The sequence below is a fragment of the Populus nigra genome, chromosome 3, assembly GCF_951802175.1.
Source record: "Populus nigra chromosome 3, ddPopNigr1.1, whole genome shotgun sequence".
NCBI lineage: Eukaryota > Viridiplantae > Streptophyta > Magnoliopsida > Malpighiales > Salicaceae > Populus > Populus nigra.
In genome coordinates this window covers 20,657,351-20,680,776 of record NC_084854.1, presented here as the reverse complement: position 1 = coordinate 20,680,776, position 23,426 = coordinate 20,657,351, and the positions used below count along the sequence as shown (strand labels likewise).

The window sequence follows — 23,426 nt, the reverse complement described above, 5'->3', positions numbered from 1 at the left end:
GAAAAAGAAAAAGAAAACAATAATTGATTAGGCATCCCAATTACAAAGAAATGCTGACTTTTCAAGTCACATGATGATGTTCGCATAGAAAGAGCAGTCCTCTTTTGGTTTGGGCAACCAGCCCCTCCTTGTTTATATAAACTAATTTCAAACACACCAGAAACTGTGACGTTCATAGGGATTTTTTGAAATAAAAAAGAATTAAAAGGGAAAAAAGAGTTGCAGAAGATATAGCAATCTAAACAAACCATTTCCCACCCACATGATACAAGACATCCGGCCGACAGTTTTCTAATCAGCTGCGCCAAAGTGTAAATTCATATCAACACTTGTGTCATCATCGCAGCCTGCCAAGCATCCGTTCATGAACTAACCAATGTTTCAGAAAAGACCAGGGTTTTGGCGAGAATGTAATGTGAATCTACCTGATAACAGGAATAGCAAGCAATATACAAGTTAGCGGAGATCATTCCAAACAATGAAGCTTTTTCCATTTCCCAGCAAATTTTACACAGATATAAGAACAAAAGAAAAATACTTACTTAAAAACATACCCTAAAGAAAGCCTCCCCCTGTCCATGAGGCGTCTGACTTTCCGTTGTGACTAGCGGATTTTGTACTGGGAGCACTATGGTAGATATTATCATCATATCCATCATCTTTGGCATCATCCCAACCTGCCCAATCATCATTGCTATGCGAGGCAGTAGACTTTATGCTATCTTCCTTCCTGTTGTCTTTCTGGTCCCAGTCATCCCAAGAACTTGAGCCATAAGAATTATGATGACCACTTGAGGATTGTCCACCAGAAGAAGAATTCCATCCTTTATTTTCCTGCTTATTAAACTCTTGATAGTATCCATTACTCTGATTATCACTCTGTTGCCAGTTGTCAGTGTTACGGCCTTCTTTAGTGTACTCCTCAACCTTCTGCGAAGCTATTGCCATTACCCCTTTCATAATCCCCCATGTCCTCTGTCCAATTTCTGTTGTTTTTGCAGTAACGACATTGACAGTTTCATTCACCTTGTAATCATAGCCACCTTCCTTTACCTGTAATAAAGGTTTATTCACAGACCACCTTAATCTAATTCAAGTTTTTGATAGTTCTTGTGTCATATATAACCACAAACTTAGCAGAACAATTTTATCATCAAAAATAAGTTTTTGCAGCAAATGGGGACAGATGTATGCAATACAGAAATGATTTAACATGCTGAGACAAAAACAAAGTGATAGACAAAGCTAAGAGAACAAACAACTCAACTACGCTTCAAACCCACGCAGTTGGTAATCTACATGGATCCACTCCTCTCTTCACTTTTTCTGTGGCTAAACATGTGCAAGCTGCTGTGACACTTCTCACACTTTATCACTTCATCCAACACCATTTTTTACCCATTCAAGGCAACCAATAATGAATCGCTACTGTTCTGTGTTTGTTTTTCATCTAGGCAATAGCACACATCGATTTGTTGCCGGTTGAACACCACCCCAGTTGCATCATAAAACAACATTAAGAATTGTGCCAAATCAATTGCTTAATATGATAAATTTGTCAAAGAAGAGAATGGTGCCAAATCAAACACAAAATCAGATGCGCATTCTTCTCCAGGTTAAACTCTGCATGAGATGTAAATCAATACTGAATACATTTTTTTACCACTTCAGCCCACAACATTCCTTGCCTTGCTTTTCCCCGCACAACTCCCAATAAACCAATTCAATTGCTTCTTCTCATTAATGCATCCTCATGTCAACCATCAAAATTAAACAGTCCAACCATATCAAAACAGCATTGCCCACTTTGATATATAAAACGTCATTAATTTAAGAATGATGTAAGAAAGGAAATACCATAATATTTTTTTTCTACATGTCACAGTGATGGCAAACAAAGAATAGCCTTTATCTGTCCACCCAATTTTTTAACTTTTTTGGAAATGATACAAAGAAAGTTGTATGTTTTCACAATAGAAAAACTCTGATGAATTTGTAAAATCATTGAAGTCATAACAATGAACAAAAGAAAAGAAAACCTAAGCTGTTGTTGGGAATCATCAATTTCTAGTTTCATATATTTTTCTAGGAGAAAAATAGAAACCATGTCTGGTTACCGTTTATATTTTACTAAACAATTTTAAAAACTGTAAGATATTTTTTAGACAACACAAAATATTTCTATGTTTTCTATTGGCAGGATATCACACTACCAATATGACCAACAGAAACACCACCACAACCACAACCTTTCCAACTACCGCCATATCACTATGGCAACCAAACCGTTGTCATAATACAACCACCACCATTACCATGGCCACCACTCTCCCCATCACTCATCACCCAGTTAATGGCATAGTTTGTCCTTGTGCTCTATAAATTTTAAGCTTTTCATAATCCAATTTTTCTTATAGATGAGCCCCTACACTCTTAGTTGTGTAACAATGTTAGTACTCCATCCACTTCTGTCAATTGACACATGCAGTAACTGGAAACTTTATCAATTAAAATGATGCAAAGAATAAATAAAAGGAGAAATTGGAGAAATAGAAAATAACAATGGCACTGATATTTATTTTTCCCATCAACCCATGAAAGGTGAGAATAATGAAAAATAAAGAAAAAGAAGGAAAAGAAAACATATCCCATTGAAAAATCAAAATTGAATAGACAAGCTGTTAAAAAGTACAATGAACTTTTGCAAGCAGATAGTAAAAAAGTATTGACACCAATCACTTAGACCTGAATGAAAAGATTAGAAATTTGTAAAAAGAAAAGGAAAAAGAAAAACTTAAGACAAATCTAAACTCTCCATCACGTAAAGGAAATGAAACTAACCTACACAAAACATAAAACACAACTCACTCTCCCTCTTGCTCACCAAGAAACCACACTAGCTCCTCCATAACACTCACTCACAAGATTATCTAGGTTTTGTTGTGGAGAGAGAATTCGATTTTTATTTCTTTAAATTCTCTCTTTGGTTTATTATATTTACATAATTTTTCTTTAAGATGTGTCATTTCTTAGCAATATAACGTCTTATGTGCTCGACATCTACCCACTCCAATTGACATGAGTGAGGCAAGACTAAATCCTTAATGAAACAAAGGATACAGGGATTCAATCCGTCGAAATATTTATAAAAGAACAAAACTTGTATACATTTAAGAGTACAAGGGTATACTATGCTACTAACCCATCATCATCATCATCACCTCCTACCACTACCACCATGATCATCAAATCCACCAGTACTACCAACACCATGACCATTATAACCTTGCGTGCATACAATGTATACCACTAGCATACTAGCATAACCACCACCATCATTATCACCCACCACAACCACCACCCATGCTCTAACTATCATTGTTCTTGCCAAGTTGTGGCTGCCACTATACTTACTATCCTACTACCCTGCCACTACACTACTATCCTACTACACTACCACCACCACTCATTGAAAATAAAATAACACCACCATCAATTTGCTATTGCTACATTCATCATCACCACTAATAGCCATCACCACCACAGCAACACTACCATGCCTTCACAGCTACCACCACCTCATTACCACTATCTCATCACCATAACTACTGTGTGTTGTTACTCCTAGCTTTTATATTTCTTAAGGTAATAATATATGTTTATATTTCTTAAAATAAATCTTAGAGAACAATTTCTACTTCACATACCTTCCTAAAAAACAATAAACAGTTCTAAGCAAATTACCAAACAAGCCATACGTACAAGTCTATAAATGGAGTCAAAACTCTAGTTAATGGTTCTCTTCTTCTAAATATACTAGAAATAAACAATTTTCAATAAACTAACAAACAGGCTTAAATGATGGGTTTATAAATGGAGTTGAACCTCTAGGTAGGACATCTCTTGTTCTACATATACCCGAACAATGCCGCCACTTCAAACTTTTGGATGCCTTAATAAATGAGTTTCTTTATGCAAGTAAAAATTTTTAAACTTGACTGAGCCCCCTCAACCACCATAACAAAATTTATAATATATAAAAGGGAATTTATGTGCATAGGAAATGGATAGGTGGACAGAAATCAAGGAGATGGTGAGAAAAATCCCAACTTTGATCCCCTTGTATAACTAGAAAAACATGCGTGCTACCAATAATTGCAAAATCTACCCCATTCAGCTAAGAAATCACTGGCAAGATATTAGCCATATCATAACATACTAACTTCTCAAAATGGTTCTTGTATGCCAATCAGTTCTCTAATTTATGGCAAAAAAAAAAAAATCATTTTGAAAACAATAGTTTCTTAATTACCAAAAATCTCAACCATTCACCTCCATCACAGCAGTCTTGAGCACTCTTATGATCAGTTGTGATGACCACTTACTACCCTCAGTTAATCACCTTACAGTCCCTATATACCACAACAAACTCTATCATCTAAGTTAGTATGGCAGAAATTGGAGCTATTTCCCACACTGTCATTAGCAACTACTCCTTGAAATCATGCACAATTCTCTCCAATGTAACCAAGACAAGTGCTTTAACCAAGACTTCTTAGCACTTACAATGATGACCACCTCCCTCTACACACAGACAACACAAGGTTGATCTGCTAAGCAATATCAGTATTGTTCTATCACTAAACTTGATGTAAGCTAAAGGAGAGGGGATCTATTATCTATTTATAATAGAACAAACAACCAGGCACTGATATTACAGGATGACAAATAGATCTCCATGCTTATGAGAATCATATTATTCTCTAGGTTCATTGACCCGGTAACTAATTCGAAATTCAATGCTGCAATGCTTCATAGCAATCCTAGGATATCCAAAACTTAGATTGACAGATCTCAAAAGAAGAAATAACAAACATGCCTTAATACTAGCTAGAGAAACAAATCCAAATACCTTGGAAGTTAATTCTTTTGTGCCGGCTTGGACAACATTTGCAGCTGACTGGGCCGCAGATGCAGCCACCATAGATAACTTACCAAATCCCTGCATAACAAGTCCACACAAACAAGTAGATCACCAATCATTCAATCATTTTTAGCCGCACAAAAAAAAAAAAACTCCAGCAAAATACCTGTGACACAGCAGAGAGAACATCCTGTTGCGAATTATTATTCCTTTGCGTAGGTGCAGGACTAGATCCAAATCCCACATACTTCCCACCTTGTGAAGGGGGGATAGCGTCAGATCTCGACTCATTATCTGCCATTCTCCTAGCAAAAAAGCTTTCCTTATTCGCCGCAGAAGCCTCCAATTGCGACCTCGTATAGATATCCTCCGTGGATCTCGACCTCACAGGCCCTCCCATTGCATGGCCGCCACCACCACCAGTATTACCCCCCCTAAAATCGCTAACAGATTGATTCCTCCTTACATCACTAGAAGAAGATCCAAGCGAATCATCGTTATCCCAATTATCCCACCCTCCATTATTACTAGAATAACTATCTCTGCCACCGCCGCCAGAACCAGATTGAGACAGCGGGGGCTTTTTCTTGCTACCAATAGTTTCTTTAACGACCGGTGGGTCCCTCCAAGATCTTCCATCCGCTAGTGTTTGGATCCGATCACGATAAACGCTAGCGGCGTTAGTGTTGTATTTGGCTACGATATCTGTTTCTTTAGGGATACCGTATTGAGCTAAGAAGGCATTCAGCTTGTCATTTCCGCCGGATTCCATCTTCTTGATCTGGATCTCGGACCAGGAATCCATGGTGACGGATCGGACGAAGGAGATGTGGACACCGAGGCCACGGTGTTTGCCAGAGCACTCTAAGCACATGAAGACACCGTAAGAAACAGAAGCCCACTGTGGGTTCTTTTGGGAACAGTCGACGCAGATCTTATTGGCTGGTTGCGATTGGAGCTCCCGAAGACGCCTGGAAGCCGCCATTAAGATCAGATCAGATCCGATAAATATGAATGGAAAATTGGATTATTATTATTTCTCTGAAGAGAGCGAAAAAATCAAAGGGATCCAAAGAGACTAAGAATATTAAAGAGAGGGAGAGGGAGAGGGAGATGGAGAAAGCGTGTCAGAGAACAACTGAGAGGCCTCTGTTTGTTTCGTCGCATGCAAAACTGGGGGATCTCACCGACACCGCAAAAAGTTTGCTGGTGGTGGTGCAATTAAGCAATTATTATTATTTTTGTTATTATTATGGAATGAAACAATCGGTTTCCTTATTGGACGACTTAATTATAAACTAGTCCCTATAGTTTATTAACTTTAACTAATTAATCCATATAGTATAATAAATAATTAAGATGATACCTTCATTCGTGTGGACCCTCCATAATTTAGTAATTTTTTCCTCTTTAAATTTTCCCATTTTAACTATTTTTATTTTCTTTATTCTAATTTTTAATAAATAAAAAAATTAATTCATTAAAAAAAATGAAATTGGTAAAAAAATTATAATCAAATTTAAAAATATAAAAATTACATATATAATTTTTTGAATTATAAGAATTAATTAATTAGTTTTATTAAACTATAATTATAATTTACAACTTTTTGCACCCGTAGTAATGGAGAATGGATAGATCATGGTTGTCGATACTATTTTATTTAATCTGATATGCATGAAATATTTCTTACTAGAGTAAATATTCATATATTTTATACTATTTTAAATTTTATTTTTGAAATATCACATGTCATTTCACAGTTAAAAGCGGAGAATAAAAAGATTTATTACAAACCTAAATATTTCAAAAATAAAAATATTATAAGATTTTTAAAATACTTAATTTTATTTATTTATATCTCACTTGTTAAGATATTATTACAACTATTTATATAGAAAAAACTAGAAAGTCTATACTAATAATACTAAATAGTAGAAATAAACTAGAAAAATTATTCATTTCAAATAGAAAAAAAACTAAAATAAAAATAAAAATAAAAACAAAACTAAAAAAAATTTATATTTTTCTAAAATAGCTCATATATTAGTCCTTTTGGTTTAGAAAAAAAACCTCATCGTTAAGTTCAGATCTTAGTTAGAAATTATCCTTCACTACACATACACTGTAACATCTCACATAAAAAAATAGTGTCTAGAATCAGAGCATATTAAGACAGTTGATACCTAACTTTGTAAGATGTGTTTTGGGACCTGTGAGATGCCTGAAACAAAACCGTGAGACATGAAAGCTGGGTTGAGCTGAGTCATAACGGACAATATTATACAAGGGAAAGTGAAACGGGCCTTACACACACATATCTACGAATTTGTATTTTATATTTTATCATGTTTCCTTAATTATGTTTTATTCATAATGTGCAAAAAAAAAAAGCTAATTAAACAACTTTAATTATGAATAAAATTTATAATTAATAAAGTGCAAGAAATACTGAAATTTTGTAAGTTAATGTCCTCTCTCTGAAACAATCTTTTTAACTATCTAACGTAGAAACTAGAAAGGAAAGAAGGAAGTGCTCTGGGTTTCGGTTTGGTATGGGCCTAAGCTTTTCTGAACTATTTATTGGGCTTATTTATAATTCTCCTGTTCTGAATTGGGCTTTAGAAGTTTTTGTAATGGACTTGGCTTTATGAATAAGTGGATCCTTGCATCACAAGGGTACAGCGGCTAATATTGCTAGCATAATGCATATGGAACAATACTATAAATTGTAAATAATAAAGCAAGAATTTAATAAAAAGTGTATTTTATTAAACAATAATGTATTTAATAAATATTATTTGTAAGTAAATAACTAGCAATGTCTTTTTTCTATTAATAGTGTGATACATTAATCATAAATACAATAGTGATTATTAATTGTACGTGTGTGTGTATATATTTAACAATAAAACCCTTAAATTTGCTCCTATATTTGTATCAACTATTCATTTATTTATATCAATATAATTTTAATTTAGTTAATTAACTCTTATCTTCTCTAAATTTATTCAATTTACCTTTGTTCTCTGAGCTTGTCCAATTAATTTAATAAACAACTTTTTCAAGTCTCAATAAATCTTCTAAGATAATTTACTGTGACATAAATTATACATAAATATTTAATAATGCTATTGAGTTAATTGAATAGATTTAGGGAATATAGGGGTTAATTGAAAAAAAATTCAAAAATACTATAATGATTAATTTAATTAACCAAACTAAAAATATAGTATCTGAATTGAATACAACATTTATACTAGAACTAGCTTTGATACCCGCGCGATGCCGCAGGTCATTTTTTTTCATAAAAAATATTAAAAAAAATAAAATTTTAAAAATCTTGGGTTTTTCTGCGGGTTATTTTTTTTGCATAAAAAATATTAAATTTTTTAAAAAAATTTTTGAGTTTTTCTGCAAAGTTATACCCAAGAATCTTGGGTTTGGTTGCAACGCCTGACCTAAGAGTAATATTTATAATATTAATAATAAAATTAAACTTGCATGACCCAAGTTTAAGTGAGCCTGACTGTAACACCGGACCCAAGAATACTGGATGTGGGTCTGGCTATAAGGTCATGTCATAAAAGCGTGATAATTAAATAGATTAATTAAAAAAAACAAAGAAAAAAAATTAACAGAAAGAAAAAAAACTAATGAAGAAAAAGAAAAAAAACATTGAATTAATTGGGTTAACCTTTTAAACTAGGTTATCCCGTAAAACCTGGGATTTGCGTCATGAAAGTTTGATAACTAAATAGAAAAAAAAAATGACGGGTTTACCTAGAATTAACCGGGTTAACCCAGAATTAACCGGGTTAACCCATCAAACCAAGTTAACCCGTCAAGCCCAGGATATGTGTCATGAAAGTATGAAAATATGATAATTAAATAAAAAGAAAATTAACTTTAACAAACCAAACTAAATGAAAAAAATAACTCGTCAAATCAGGTTAACCCATCAAACCCGAGATTCGTATCATGAAAATCTGATAACTAAATAAAAAATTTTAACATTAACAAACTAAATCAAACAAAAAAAATTCATTAAAAAAAATAAAAATAAAAAACAAAAGAAAAAAACAGTTATATACTATAATATAGTATAATAATAATTATAATTATAATTATAATGAAAAAACGTTGGGAAAATTTAAAAAAATGAAAAAAAAAGTGGGGAAAGCTAAAGCTAAAGCTAAAGCTAAATTCTCAACCAGCTCAATATTGAAAAAATAAATTTAACAAAGATAATTTAAAAAAAAAACATGTTGGGGAAACACTGTAGCCAAACAAAAACCATGTAAGGGAAACACTGTAGTAATTCATAATAATTTTTTTTTAAAAAAAGCTACAAAGCTAATCTCTCAACCAGCTCAATATAAAAAAAAACTGACAAAGGCTATCTAAAAAAAAAGAAGTCAATTTTGGGTAAAAGAAATGAAAAAAAAATGTACAAAAAACGAAACAAAAGCGAAAAAAAAAACACGTGGGGAAAGCTACAGTGTTTTTAAAAAAAAGACAAAAAAACTAAATTTTCAACCAGCTCAATAGTAAAAAAGTAAAATCAACAAAAATAATTCTGAAAAAAAACAAAACAAAAAAAAAGAAAATATGTAAAAAATGACAATTTTGGAAAAAAAGGAAAAAAAAAAAATATATATGGGAAAAGCTAAAGCTAGATTACCAGTTAGCTTAATATTGAAAAAATAAATTTGATAAAGATAATTTTTTTAAAAAATATATGGGGAAACATTGCAGCAAAACAAAAACTATGTAGGGGAAACATTGTAGCAATCCATATTGTTTTTTTTTTTAAAAAAACTACAAAGCTAAATTCTCAACCAACTTAATATAAAAAAAATAAAATCTACAAAGACCATTTTGAAAAAAAAAAGAATAAAGAAATCATAAAAAAAGAAAGAAAACAATGTATGAGAATATTATAGCAATCCACAATGTTTTAAATAAAAAAACTATATAGTTAAATTTTCAACCAGCTCAATATTTAAAAAAATTAGCAAAGATAATTTTGAAACAAATTTTTTTTTTTAAAAAAAGAAACAAAAAAAGAAGAAGAAATCAATTTTGGGTAAAAAGGAAAACAAAAAAAACATGTAAAAAAAAGCAAAAAAAAAAAAGCAAAAGCAAAAGCAAAAAAAAAACCATAATATAATAATAATTATTATTATAATTATAATGAAAAAACATAGAGAAAATTTCAAAAAATAAAAAAAAACAGGGAAAGCTAAAGCTAAAGCTAAATTCTCAACCAACTCAATATTGAAAAAATAAATTTAACAAAGATAATTTAAAAAAAAAACATGTGGGGAAAACACTGTAGCCAAACAAAAACCATGTAAGGGAAACACTATAGTAATCCATAGTGTTTTTTTTTTATTTAAAAAAGCTACAAAGCTAATCTCTCAACCAGCTCAATATAAAAAAAACTGACAAATGCTATCTAAAAAAAAACAAAGAAGTCAATTTTGGATAAAAGAAATGAAAAAAAATGTACAAAAAAGGAAATAAAAGCGAAAAAAAAACATGTGGGGAAAGCTACAATGTTTTAAAGAAAAAGACAAAAAAACTAAATTTTTAACCAGCTCAATAGTAAAAAAAAAAATCAACAAAAATAATTCTGAAAAAAATAAAACAAAAAAAAATGTAAAAAATGACAATTTTGGAAAAAAAGAAAAATAAAAAGAAAATAAAAAAACATATGGGGAAAACTAAAGCTAGATTATTAGCCAGCTCAATATTGAAAAAACAAATTCGATAAAGATAATTTTTTTTAAAAATATATGAGGAAACATCGCAGCAAAACAAAAACTATGCAGGGGAAACACTGTAGTAATCCATATTTTTTTTTAAAAAAAACTACAAAGCTAAATTCTCAACTAACTTAATATAAAAAAAATAAAATCTACAAAGACTATTTTTTTCAAAAAATAAAGAAATCATTAAAAAAAAATAATGTATGAGAATATTATAACAATGCACAATGTTTTAAAGAAAAAAACTACATAGTTAAATTTTCAACCAGCTCAATATTTTAAAAAATTTAGCAAAGATAATTTTGAAACAAAAAAATTTTAAAAAAAAAGAAACAAAAAAAAGATGAAGAAATCAATTTTGGGTAAAAAAAAACATAAAAAAACATGTAAAAAAAACCAAAAGTAACCAAACTAAAAATATAGTATCTGAATTGAATACAACATTTATACTAGAATGATGGGTAAACACTAATAATCAATCATTGTTATCTTTTATGAAAAAATGACGTGGTGGATTGCAGGATTTCCTCACGTATTTAATTCTTTCTCTATCTCTCTAGTTTCTTTCTTCATACTACTATGCATTTCCCTATGACGTGTGCGAAGTATGAATAATAATGATTTTTGTACGGAATATTATATCACTATTTGTATTCACTGATAAATGAATATTTTATGGAATATTATATCACTATTTTTCTCGGCACCATGTAAACCTTTTATTGGTGAATACCAAGAAAATTATAATTGAAAATGCATATATGAAAAAAAAAAAAATTATTATTACAGACAGAATTACCGATGGAATATACTCGTCAGTTAAAAACACACAACATCATCATATTTTGTCATAAATCAAGATCTCATCACTACAAATCCTGCCATCCTAACACTTAGTATGTTAGCATCCGGTTCATTTTTTTTAGATTCGTTACATCAAGTAACCAAAACTATCACTTATTGTAACCCATTTTTAAAATGTTAACAGTTTTTTTGGCATTTTGATGTAGTGCATATAGTTTGTTTGTGTGTTTACTTGTTTTATAGTTTTTTCCCATAAAAAATTGTTGTACAAATGTATGGTTTGTAAATGTTAGGGTTTATTTGAGATTTCAAAAAATTATATTTGTTTGTCATTTGATAAATTTGAGTTTGATTTTGTAACTTAGGTGTTTTATATTGAAATAAATAATGGATTATTTAATGGGTTCGTTTTATATTTTATCTATTTTATTGTTAAGTTAAAAATTTCAGTAAATTTGAAGGGATTTGAATTTTTGTAGAAAACTGATAATGATTTAATGGTACTATTAAAATAGATTGAATAAATTTTAGTTAAACCAATGATAACTAATTAGTTTGGTACCAATAATTTGTTTAGTTCATATTATTAATTAATACATATTGTCATCAATATTCTATATAAGTTTTATAAAAGTAATAATGATTGTTCTTAAATGTATTGAGTTTCACCTAAAGGGTGGCGTAAGATGGATTATTATAACAGGGTTGAGAGTTTTATTAAATACGCATTATCTAATCCAAAAATATTAGCGGAGACGGTATTAGATGTTCATATAAGACGTGTGAAAATAAAAAATTTTCCGATCTAGATATTGTTATAATGTATCTTCTATAAAAAAAGGTTCATGGAGAAATACTTGATTTGGTTTGCACAAGGAGAACCATATTTTCCTTACAAGACCATGATAAAAAAAATAGTTGGGTCAACTTCTAGTACTAACAACATGCATGGAGTTGTATATGATAATAATAATCATTATAAGAGCATGGTTATGAATGCAATGAGAATAAATTAGGGTGATGAAAGTGAATATTCAATCATAAATGAAGAACTAAATGTAGACGCAACAAGGTTTTTTGATCTTTTGAAAGATTCTGACGAACCATTATGAGATGAGTGCATAAATCACAATAAATTATCGGCTATGACATATATGTTCACCATCAAGTCAGTTAATGGATTGAGTAAGGTTGATTATGATAGAATCATCGAATATGCAAGAAGCATTTTAATTGAAGGGAATAAAATGAAAGAAAACTTTTATGCTGCTAAATCCATGATGAAACCTCCTGAGTTAGGATACTTGAAAATTAACGTGTGTCCAAACTTCTGCATGTTGTACTATCTAGAAAATACAGATTTGATCGAGTGCAAAACCTATTGGCATGCTCGGTATAAACCAAGAACTAGAAAGGGAAGGACTCTTGTCGCACATAAAAAATTGAGATACTTCTCGATCACTCCTAGATTGCAAAGATTATTCATGTCTCTAAATAATACTGAGCACATGACATGACATCATTCAATGATGTAGTTGATGGAGTTATGGTGCACCTTTTTTATTGTGAATCCTGTAAACAGTTTAATAAAATGCATCCTCAGCTTTCAATAGAACCATAGAATGTACGTGTTTGGTTATGTATAGACATATTCAATTCATCCAGTTCATTTACTACACCATATATTCTTGTTGACTAGTAATACTTACGGTTTACAACTTGCCACCGGGAAAGTGTAAAAAGGTCAGAGTTCATTTTCTTACATACGATCGTAATCGGTCATAATATTCTAAATAGAAATATAAATGTTTGTCTTTGTCCGTTGATTGATGAGTTGAAGAAATTATGGTCATCCAGGTTTTTAATGTATGATGTCTTGAGGAAATAAAATTTTCAAATGAAGGAAGCTTTGATATAGACCATCAATGATTTTCCTGTGTAGAAATGGTTTATGGTTTATGGTTGGAGCACATATGGAAAATTAACATACATGTATTATATGGAAATAATAAGGTTTTCACCTTAACAAATAATGGTAAAACATCATTTTTGTATTGTCACTGAAGGTTTTTGCCAACCGATCACAAGTATAGAAAGAATAGAAATGACTTATTTTGTAGGTATAATTGAAAGGGATATTGCACCACCGGTATCGCTGAAAGAAGAATTGTATGATGTTGTCTTGTTGTACGAGGACATTGTGTTTGATTTTTAATTTGGTAAACAAAAGTTTTCTGGTTTTGGTGTTACTCATAATTGAGTTAAGCAAAGTATTTTTTAGGAGTTTTCTTATTGAAAGACTAATCTCCTCAATGGAAGCCCGATCACTCAATGTAAATTTGTTTTCATTGCATGCACGATTAAAAAAATAAACAACAATGGGTAATTTTTGAATAATTAATTTCAATGAATTTTTGGAATTTTAGATTTACAAATATTGAGGTTACTCGTACAATAACATCGATAATGAAATCATCGATGAAAGTGCCTTTGTTTTAATGAAGTCAGGTTCCAGAAAATCCTGAACCGAACCCTACGATTGAGGCATGATTTAGAAAGTTCAAAGTTAATATATAAATAAATAATTTTTATTATTTTTATTTGGTCAATTTGTTTTTGTAACATAGCCCCTTTTTTAGGGAGAAATCTAAGTTATTCAAGTCCATTATCTATGATAAATCACTATTTAATGGCTCATTAATTATGATTTCATATATTTTTTAAATTTTCAACTGAGTCTCCCTTGTATCCCTGCCTTTCTAAGTTATCGACAATACATTTTAAGTTCATAACTAAATCACCATCAATAGTCCAATCATCCTGAATTTCGGTCAATCCACTATTCAGATTATTTTATCTTGATAACCAACGTAACTTAAATATGAAAGCAATTAAAAGTCTATATTGAACAAAAGATTAATACTTACTATGCAAATTATACATGTATCAATCTTACAATACTATTTTTGTACATTAATTAAAAGTTGTTAATATTCAGTTTACATATAAAAATGTGAATCATCCATGAAAACAAAAAGGTAATTCGCTTTTCTAATTATATAAAACTATAATTTAATGCATGTACAAGACCCGCTTAGATATGCAAAACAAAACGAAGCTATGAAAGACTACCTCATGTTGAAACCGTGAAATACCTTAATTGGTTATGCAAATTAATAAGAATCAACCCTAAAAATGAACATTTCAGAAATTTTCTTTAAAAGTTCTATCCAATTACAATTCTTACTCAATTCTTATTTAGGTTTAACCTTATGTCTTTTATTCCATTAAAAGATAATGCAATCTTTCTTTTTAAGTTCCGGTTATCATTCCTTTCTAGATAACCCCTAATCTAATTGTCCCAACTGGACGCCCATAACTCTAGCTAACTTATCTTCCAGCCTTTTAATAAAAAATCTTCTTGAGCTTATCTTTTCAAAACAATTGCTAATGGTTCTGGCTTTTCCTATTGAAAACCACACCTTTCTAACATTCTCATTTACATGTCATCATCTATTTGATATTGAAATAGATATCTAACACTCTAGCACTTTCATTCTAGTGCCAATCAATCCAATTATTCTTCCCAAAACTTTAATTATTAGTACATGCAATCATGCACCTCAGGTTAAAATTCGATAATGTAACAACGTAAATTGTAAAAAGATAACACTTGATGGGGGTGTTCACCATCTACTTGGGGCATGCTGTCGTGTGCCTACACTCATATGTTGGGCTGTTTCAGCTTCCTCTCTTGGACCATAACAAGATTCAATTCACAGTCAATAACTCTAGTTCATATCAAAATGCCATCTAAAGTGTTCATTTTTCTCAAGATCCCACATGCACAAACTTACATATATTCATTTATTCATTTACGTGTTTTTCAATTTCATCATCATAATATTTTATTTAAAGTTCTATACCAAAAATGTAACACCCCATCTCACTAGCAAGATATTATCTGCTTTTGGGCCTCTCAGTCCACCCAAAACCATGGCTTCCACCCAAGTCCCCCTCACGGTTTTGTTCTTGGCGGTCACGCATGACCCCAAAACGCGTCTTACTAGTCAAGGTGATCATGCACTTATAAGGCCCTGGCTCTGGACGCTTGCTTCCGATGTGGGATCTTATAATCCCCCCCACCTTAAGACGAGCCGTCCTCGGCTCTGATACCAAATGTAACACCCTATCTCACTAGCAAGATATTGTCCGCTTTTGGGCCTCCCAATCCACCCAAACCAGGGTTTCCACCCAGGTCCCCCTCACGGTTTTGTTCTTGACAGCCACGCATGACCCCAAAATGCATCTTACTAGTCAAGGTGAGCATGCACTTATAAGGCCTTGACTCTGGACACTCGCTTCCGATGTGGGATCTTATAAAAGATAACTTCGTAAGCAAAATAATTATCATTTACTCAAATTAATGTAACTCACATATGCTGAACACTGTTTAGTGTTTCTTTCATAAATCAACAATTGATATTTAGATTTAAGTATGGTTTAATCCTTTTGAAATTTAAGAAACACATATTCAGTTGTTAAGAAGGAAACAAAATCAAATTCACTTATTAGCCTACTAAATATTACTCATTTCACACGCATATACAATCTATCTATCAAGTTACAGCATGACCTATTTGCGGTTGTCGATCCCTAACTAGAGTTTTATAGCTTCAAAGTAAGGCTAGTTTTTAATGAAAATCAACATATTCAAGCACAACTTTAATGAAGGAATATGCCCAAGCTTCTGTCATTTACTAGTCTCAAATCTAGCTAGAAATTAACCAACAAAATCTTTCCTATGACATACAACCATACCCCTTTCTAGTATTTAATTCAAATATGGAGTTCTATAACTCCAAATAAAGGAAAACTTGTTTAAATTAAAAGTTAACACATTTATTTACAATCTTCATGAAGGAACATGTTTCAAATTTATCAATATCAGATCCCAAACTCAACTAGAAGTCAGACATCAAATCTGTCCAATAGCTTTCAGCCTGATCTTCCCCTAGTATTTTGTTTATATATGGAGTTCTATAACTCTAAATAAAAAAAAATTGTTTCAATTGAAAGGCAACAACACCTTTACCTATAATTTTTATGAAGAGTCATACTATAAATTTAGTCATTTTTTTTTTCTAATATCAATTGGAATCTATATATCAAAATTGACCAGGCTGAAATTTATAGACATAGCAAATAATAAAATATCTTCCATGCATTCTTTCAATATTTAGACCAATTATTCCTATCTAATATATTTTAAACTTCAACAAACACATTAGCAATCAATTATAATTTTTTTTTAAGTTAAGTCCCTTCTTCCTTTACCAACACACTTAATAAAATTCTAACTAACTAACACATCCTTCATACATTACACTTTCAACACATATCGTCAACAATAGTTTTCTATACTTATAAAATTCAAAATGTACCTTTTTTTTTCTTTTTGGATAAAACCCATAAGAGCCAAATACAATTACTTTCTCTTCCTCAAATCATATAATTCTCACTTAGCCAAACCTAATTCCATATATATGAATAACATTTCAAGTTCTTCACACACACTAACATATCCTATAATGCATGTACCTGATATTTCTTCAAGTTATTCATTTAGGAGCGCTTCTTTACCTTGATTAGATGACAATTTTATATGAAGAACAAAAGGAACTTCAAACTCTCTACAACCCCCCTTTTGAAACCTAACTTCTAGTTGTAGAACTCACCAACTCATCCAATTTATTATATTACCCTTTTAATGGCTATTCTTATCACTCTAAATCAATTTATTTATGGATTAATTCATCAAGAATTGAGAAAAAGTACACCAAAAAACCTTAACCCTTTACTACCACTCTCAAACCACATCGTGGTTTTATGGAAATCCCAAAGACTTTTTGATTCTCTCAGTTCGGGTAGCAGAAATACATCTAGGATTTAGACCCCATTTATTTTTGCGATTGGAAAATATTTTTGCAAAATTAATTTTTTTTACTTGAAATTAATTTTCTTAGGAGTTTATATTTTTTTTTGATGTGATGATTTCAAAAAATAAAAAAAATATTATTTTGATGCATTTCCAAGTAAAAAACACTTTGAAAAACAACCGCTACCATAATACCGAACAAGCTCTTAAGAAATAACTCGAAGCACCATTCGAGCCTGGGTAGTACTGTATTTAATCATTTTACAAATTATTTTATGGTTAACAAGGTATGTTAGTTCATGCATTCTCCTACTAATGCTCACTGGTTGGCTTTTAAGTGCATCCTGTATTATCTATGTGGTACTTTGTTCTTTGGGTTGCATTTTACTTGTCAAAGTGATCTCTCACTTAATGAGTTTATTGATTATGGTTGAACTAATATTGTTGATCGAAAGTCTACTAGTGGTTATGCTATTTTTCTTGGTCGCAACTTGATGCCTTAGAAATATGACAAACAATATATTGTTGTTCGCACTTCTATAGAGGTCAAATATAAAACTATTGACAATGCTATTGTTGGACTTAAATGGGCTAGATCTCTACTTCATGAACTTAATATTTTTGAAATAACTTCTCATTTTTTTCGCGGTTTGATTACTCATGCTTCCATGATATATATTGAGATTGATTTTTACTTTGTCGTGATTGCTCAAAAGAAACTCCAAGTTCAATTTATTTATTTTGATGATTGGATTGTTGATGTGCTTATTAAATCTCTCTCATCGTCTCGATTTACATTTCTACAATCCAAGCTGGATTGTTAATGTGCTTATTAAACCTCTCTCATCATCTTGGTTTATATTTATACGATTCAAGCTGGATATGGCTGCTCTGTTCAACTTTTGGAGGAGTATTAAAACAATATGATCAAATATAATTCTAAACCTAATTATCTGTTGTATTATTAGTATTGTATTTACTATATTAGAATCCATTATACAAAGCTCATTAGGTTTAGATAGGATTAAATATCTACATCCATGTATAGTACACATGTACATATTTATTAATTATTGAAAATTAAGAAAACATGCCAACAGCAACAACAAGATTATAGCTAACAACAATTTCTTCCTTTTTTTAAAGCTAATTCTCTCCCATCCCCTAATCACAGGAACAAAGAGATTCGAATGTTGAAGTCATGGTTAGTTATTTATGCGAGTTTGCCATCTCCAATCTTTATCATCTGTGTAATATCGTGGTATGTTGATGTGAGAACACAGCAGATTAGTTTCACCAACGTCCTTAAAGCCCCATTAGAGAGTACAACCCACGCGGTCAAAGAGACAGTGGAAGTAGCGATGATGTTAAAATTCCCATGCAAAATAAAGCAAGAGTGGGGAAGAGAACAGACCAGACCGGTGAAAAGGTTCATACAGTCGGGTCACATAATACTGCTTAGTGACGATGTCACCACGGCACCGAGAAGTCCCTTTTCTTTCTTTAATTGACATTTCTTTTATCATTTACTTAATCATGTTAATGAAGCTAGCTAAGTAAACACTAATCCATGTAGACCAAACTGCCACAAGCTGGTTTACAAACACACTGTCACAAGCACAAGCACACACTAAGCAATGGTCTTGTACAAAACAATTAATCATACAGATAACCTTTTTCCATGCAAGAGGAGAGGCCACTAATCTCTTTTTTCCTGGCACAGAGCCACAAAGAATCTTATAGATTAAGAAACATCGCCTTCTATTCTATGAACCCTAAAACGCAATAAAAAACAAAAAGGTATCAAGCTAGAACAAACAAGCACTAAGTTATGATATAAATAGCTATATAAAGTCCTCTCCTTTATTCTTGGTCTTCATTCCTTCTTCACCATCTCTCTCTCTCTTTCTCTCTCTCTCATTTCTTTCCCTGTAGCTTCTCTCTGCAAAGAACTTCCTCTTATTGATGTGATTCTCCACTAGTATTATCTAACAAAAAATCACCCCATCAACCTTTACAAAAGGAGAAAGCTCATATAGGAACCATGGATTTTTCTTCCATCCCAGCATATCTTGATCCAGCCAACTGGCAACAAGTAAGTGTTTATTCAATTTTTGGTTCTTAAGGTTTCTTATCCTAGAAAGCCAAAATTCAAAAGATAAAAAACATTCCAGCTACTTTCCTCCCCCTCCCCCTTTTTTTTTCTCCCCTTATATCTTGTTTTGAATATACTAGATATTTGCTTTTTCTCTATTTTGCAGCAACCGAATCACCAAACTGGAGTAAGTAGCAGTACGGCTACCCAGCATCTTCCACCTCCACCACCCCCACCCCCACAACCTCATGGAAGTGGAGGTGCAGGATCCATCCGTCCCGGTTCTATGGCAGATCGAGCACGGATGGCCAACATACCTCTGCCGGAGGCAGCATTAAAATGTCCAAGATGTGAATCAACCAACACCAAGTTTTGCTACTTCAATAACTACAGTCTCACCCAGCCTCGCCACTTTTGCAAAACCTGTAGAAGGTACTGGACTAGAGGAGGTGCCTTAAGGAGTGTCCCTGTTGGAGGAGGCTGCAGGAGGAACAAGAGAAGCAAGGAAAGCAGCTCAAAATCTCCAATAAGTGGTTACCGTCAAACCGGTTCCTGTTCCTCGAGCACCGTCTCTTCTAACAGCGGAACCAGTGATACATTTGGTCTTGGACCACAGGTTCCGCCCATGCGGTTCATGGCTCCACTTCACCATCATACTGAATTTGCTTCTGGTAATATTGGGTTAAATTATGGTGCGCTTTCAAAAACTCTTGTTGGAGGAGCAAGTGACCTGAATTTTCAAATGGGTAGTGCTTTAGCTAGTGCTGGTCTTGGTGGTAATGGTGGTGCTGGAGGTTCTCTTTTGTCAATGGGCGGTTTTGACCAGTGGAGGATGCAGCAAGGACAACAATTACCCTTTTTGGGAGGATTGGATTCTTCTGCTTCTGGGTTATACCCATTTGAAGGTGGTGCTGAACCATCTGGTTATGGTGGTGGAGCTGATCATATAAGGCCAAAGATATCAAGTTCTACAGCTACTCCGTTAGCTTCTGTGAAAATGGAAGACAATCAGGAGTTGAATATGTCAAGGCAGTTCTTGGGAATTCCAGGGAATGATCAGTACCCGGAGTGGTACTTCATGGACAGATCTTTCTAGTTTTAGTTCTTCTTCCACTAGCAATCCTTTATAGATTTTGTCTATGGTTTTGTGTGGTGAAGCTCCGGGGTTTTTTTTTTGTTTTGTTTTTTTTGTCATTGGGGTCTGTGGAGGTAGCGCTCTTCAGCCAAAGAAAACTAAAGCAAGTGGGATATAGTACCTGCCTCCTCTTGGTACGATCTATAATCATGATTAGCTGGAATATGATTCAAGGACTTTGCAATTAGAGTTTAAGTAGAGAAACCCTAGAATGGTAGGACTTATAATTCTCTTTGGTTTTGGTCTAATTTAATTACTTTTCCCCCCCTTAATGTACTATGAAGACATTAATGTATTAGCATGTTTAAACCCAGCAGAGTGTATGAATCGATGGAGATTGTACCAGATTATCTTTTTAGCAATTCTAGTAACAAAAAAAAACTTCATTAATTAATTATATGTTGTGAATGAAGATTGTATGTTGGGAACGATCTCTTGTGGAGCTCAGAAGGAACTCAAACATGGTCCAATTCAGTTCGTGTTCGAGTTCAGACATGATTTAATTAGGTCTAAATAGAGATTCTGAGTACATGGCCTCTTTCTTTGTTTTTTTTTTTTTGGTGTATTTGTCTTGCATCTTTTGAACTTTCTTCGGGTTATTAGCCATTCTCTTGCTGGCTAGTCTAAAAAATGTGGTGCATAATATAGGAATTCAGCTGTATGCTAGCTTATGAGATGCTCTTATATGTTGATATTCAAGAGTTATGTTTCTCTCGAAGTGTGGCAGACTTATTTTTGAACCATTCATAGATTTTGTACTCAGTCTATATGGTAAATCAAGTGGAGAGAGCAGTAGAAATCAAGCTGGTTCACTTAAAAGAAAAACACTAGCTTGTCCGAATTTCCACAAAGCCAATATTGACGCGATGGCTCTTAACTGTGTATATTTTCAAGCAATTTTAACTGTCATGGTATATATCAAATTAAAAGATGTGCTTTAAAAGATCTTGAAAAAAGCCAACTTTGATTATTCTCAAACCCGATCTGCTTTCGTCTTTTTTTGAAAATGGGTCGCATTAGATACTAATAGAGTGTTATTTTTAAATTTACTTACGGTTTCTTTCGATGCGTTCATTTTAAAGGTTGAAAGATGGACTTTCAGTAACTATTAGATAGAATTTGTTTCAATAAATTAAACATACTTAATCAGCATATTTGAGGCAATATTTAAAGTAGGTCTTAATTAGTAATTACTTCTAGAGTTAAAAACTTTATTGAATTCTTTAACATGAAACACAAAACAAATTATAAATGAGAAATCTATCTTAAAAATCCTTGATTGACGTATTTTCCGTGAAACTTAAAACCTTCTATCCCAAATTTTAAAAATAAAAATAAATTATTGTCTTCTAGTTTATTTAGTGGGAAGTTAGAAGGTTATAAATAAACCTTAGCAAAGTGGTATGAGTTTAGCCCAAATGCGCGTGCTCGGCTTGAGCACGGGCACGAGTCTGATTTTATATTTTTTTCCTCGTCTCATATATTTAATGTTTTCTTCTCTTTTTAACGTTGTTTTATGCTTTGATTTTCCTCTCTAATCTAGAGTTTAAGTTCTTTGTTAAGAGATACTTAATGTACATTATTTTTTGTTCGTAGAACTTGTTTAGAAGTGTTTCTAAACAAGGTAATGTTTTTCAAATTTTTAGAAATTTATTGCAAAACATTCACACAAAGTGGAAGTAATAAAATTTTAAAGATAAATTATTCATCATTAGCAACTAACAAAGCTTCATCAATTTTCAAATGCTTCAACACGTAAGTATCTTTATTTGGTTTTGTTTAATCTAATACATGAAAATGCATGCTAGGATTTTTTTTAATCTTTTATGTTTTTTTGGATATATAATTATTATACATGCTAGAATCTTTATATATTCTATATTATTTGTAAGTTTGTCATGACATAAAAAAATGCATTCTTATAGTTTCAACATGTATTAACACTGGAATTTCTTTAAATATCTAATTTATTTATAATGCTTTTGTTATGCTAAACTAATTAAACAATACTGCTCACATCTAATTATTACAACCTGGTTCTTCTTAAACCAACTCAAATTCATTTAATATATATTAATACAAAATTAAAAGAGAAGAAGATTTCATTTTACTCCTCCTCACAAAATACTATTAATAGAATAATGTTTTTTTTTTCAATTTCAATTATATCCTTCAACATTAGATTTATTGGGGATTGAACTTCATATTTTTTAATTTTAATTTATTTTTTATAGAGTTACCATAGTCTCATGATTTGGATCATGGTGAGTTAACTCAAGTTTTTTTTTTCTCTTTTTCTAATTGATTTCCCCCTCTTAATTTCATCTTTAAACATTAAATTGATTGAGAATTAGGCTTTGTGATTTATTTGGCTGGTTTTCTATGAGGTTATCTCCTGTCTCATGACTGGGGTCACGAATTTGGTAGGCAAACCCGGGTTGACTTGAGTTATTTTTTTGTTTTTTTTTCAATTGATTTTTTCAACACTAGATTGATTGATAATTTAGATTCATAATTTATTTTCTATTGGGTTATCCTAGTATCATAACCTGAGTTGCAGGTTTGGTGGTTAAACCAGGTTGACTTAGGTCAATTTTTTATGCCTTTTTTTATTAATTTTTTCATTCAACATTGAATAAACATTAAATTGATTTATAATTTATTTTGATTTGCTTTATATAGAGTTATTATAGACGTCTCATAAACCCGGCATGCAGATTAATAAGTTAATCCAAGCTGACTTGAATTGATCTAAT

The 23,426-nt window shown here is 31.8% G+C and overlaps 2 protein-coding genes across 3 annotated transcripts; one reads left to right on the top strand and one right to left on the bottom strand.

Moving 5' to 3' along the window:
• Positions 1-6,159, bottom strand: LOC133689829 (probable ADP-ribosylation factor GTPase-activating protein AGD6). Of its 2 annotated transcripts, none has more exons than XM_062109894.1 (4): positions 5,091-6,159; positions 4,913-5,002; positions 543-1,053; positions 1-425 (listed from the first exon to the last, which is right to left on the bottom strand). In XM_062109894.1, exons 1-3 carry the CDS (start codon positions 5,907-5,909, stop codon positions 556-558), a joined length of 1,407 nt encoding a protein of 468 aa, XP_061965878.1. In that variant the 5' UTR covers positions 5,910-6,159; the 3' UTR covers positions 1-425; positions 543-555. The 2 variants fall into 2 exon arrangements, with proteins under 2 accessions (XP_061965878.1, XP_061965877.1); XM_062109893.1 differs by having other exon boundaries at positions 555-1,053.
• A 13,144-nt stretch (positions 6,160-19,303) lies between these two features.
• Positions 19,304-21,032, top strand: LOC133689086 (dof zinc finger protein DOF5.1). Its single transcript, XM_062108814.1, has 2 exons — positions 19,304-19,535; positions 19,702-21,032. The coding sequence occupies exons 1-2, from the start codon at positions 19,485-19,487 to the stop codon at positions 20,629-20,631; spliced, it is 981 nt and encodes a 326-aa protein (XP_061964798.1). The 5' UTR covers positions 19,304-19,484; the 3' UTR covers positions 20,632-21,032.
• Positions 21,033-23,426: the final 2,394 nt, after the last annotated feature.

Bases quoted from the DNA above. Each gene is read 5' to 3' on its own strand.
- LOC133689829 (XM_062109894.1), bottom strand. From the start codon at position 5,909: ATGGCGGCTTCCAGGCGTCTTCGGGAGCTCCAATCGCAACCAGCCAAT. The intron at 5,003-5,090 runs GTATTTTGCTGG...CTTGTTATGCAG, and splicing joins TTCTCTCTGCTGTGTCACAG to GGATTTGGTAAGTTATCTAT. The intron at 1,054-4,912 runs GTATTTGGATTT...CCTTTATTACAG, and splicing joins CAAAAGAATTAACTTCCAAG to GTAAAGGAAGGTGGCTATGA.
- LOC133689086 (XM_062108814.1), top strand. From the start codon at position 19,485: ATGGATTTTTCTTCCATCCCAGCATATCTTGATCCAGCCAACTGGCAA. The intron at 19,536-19,701 runs GTAAGTGTTTAT...TCTATTTTGCAG, and splicing joins ATCCAGCCAACTGGCAACAA to CAACCGAATCACCAAACTGG.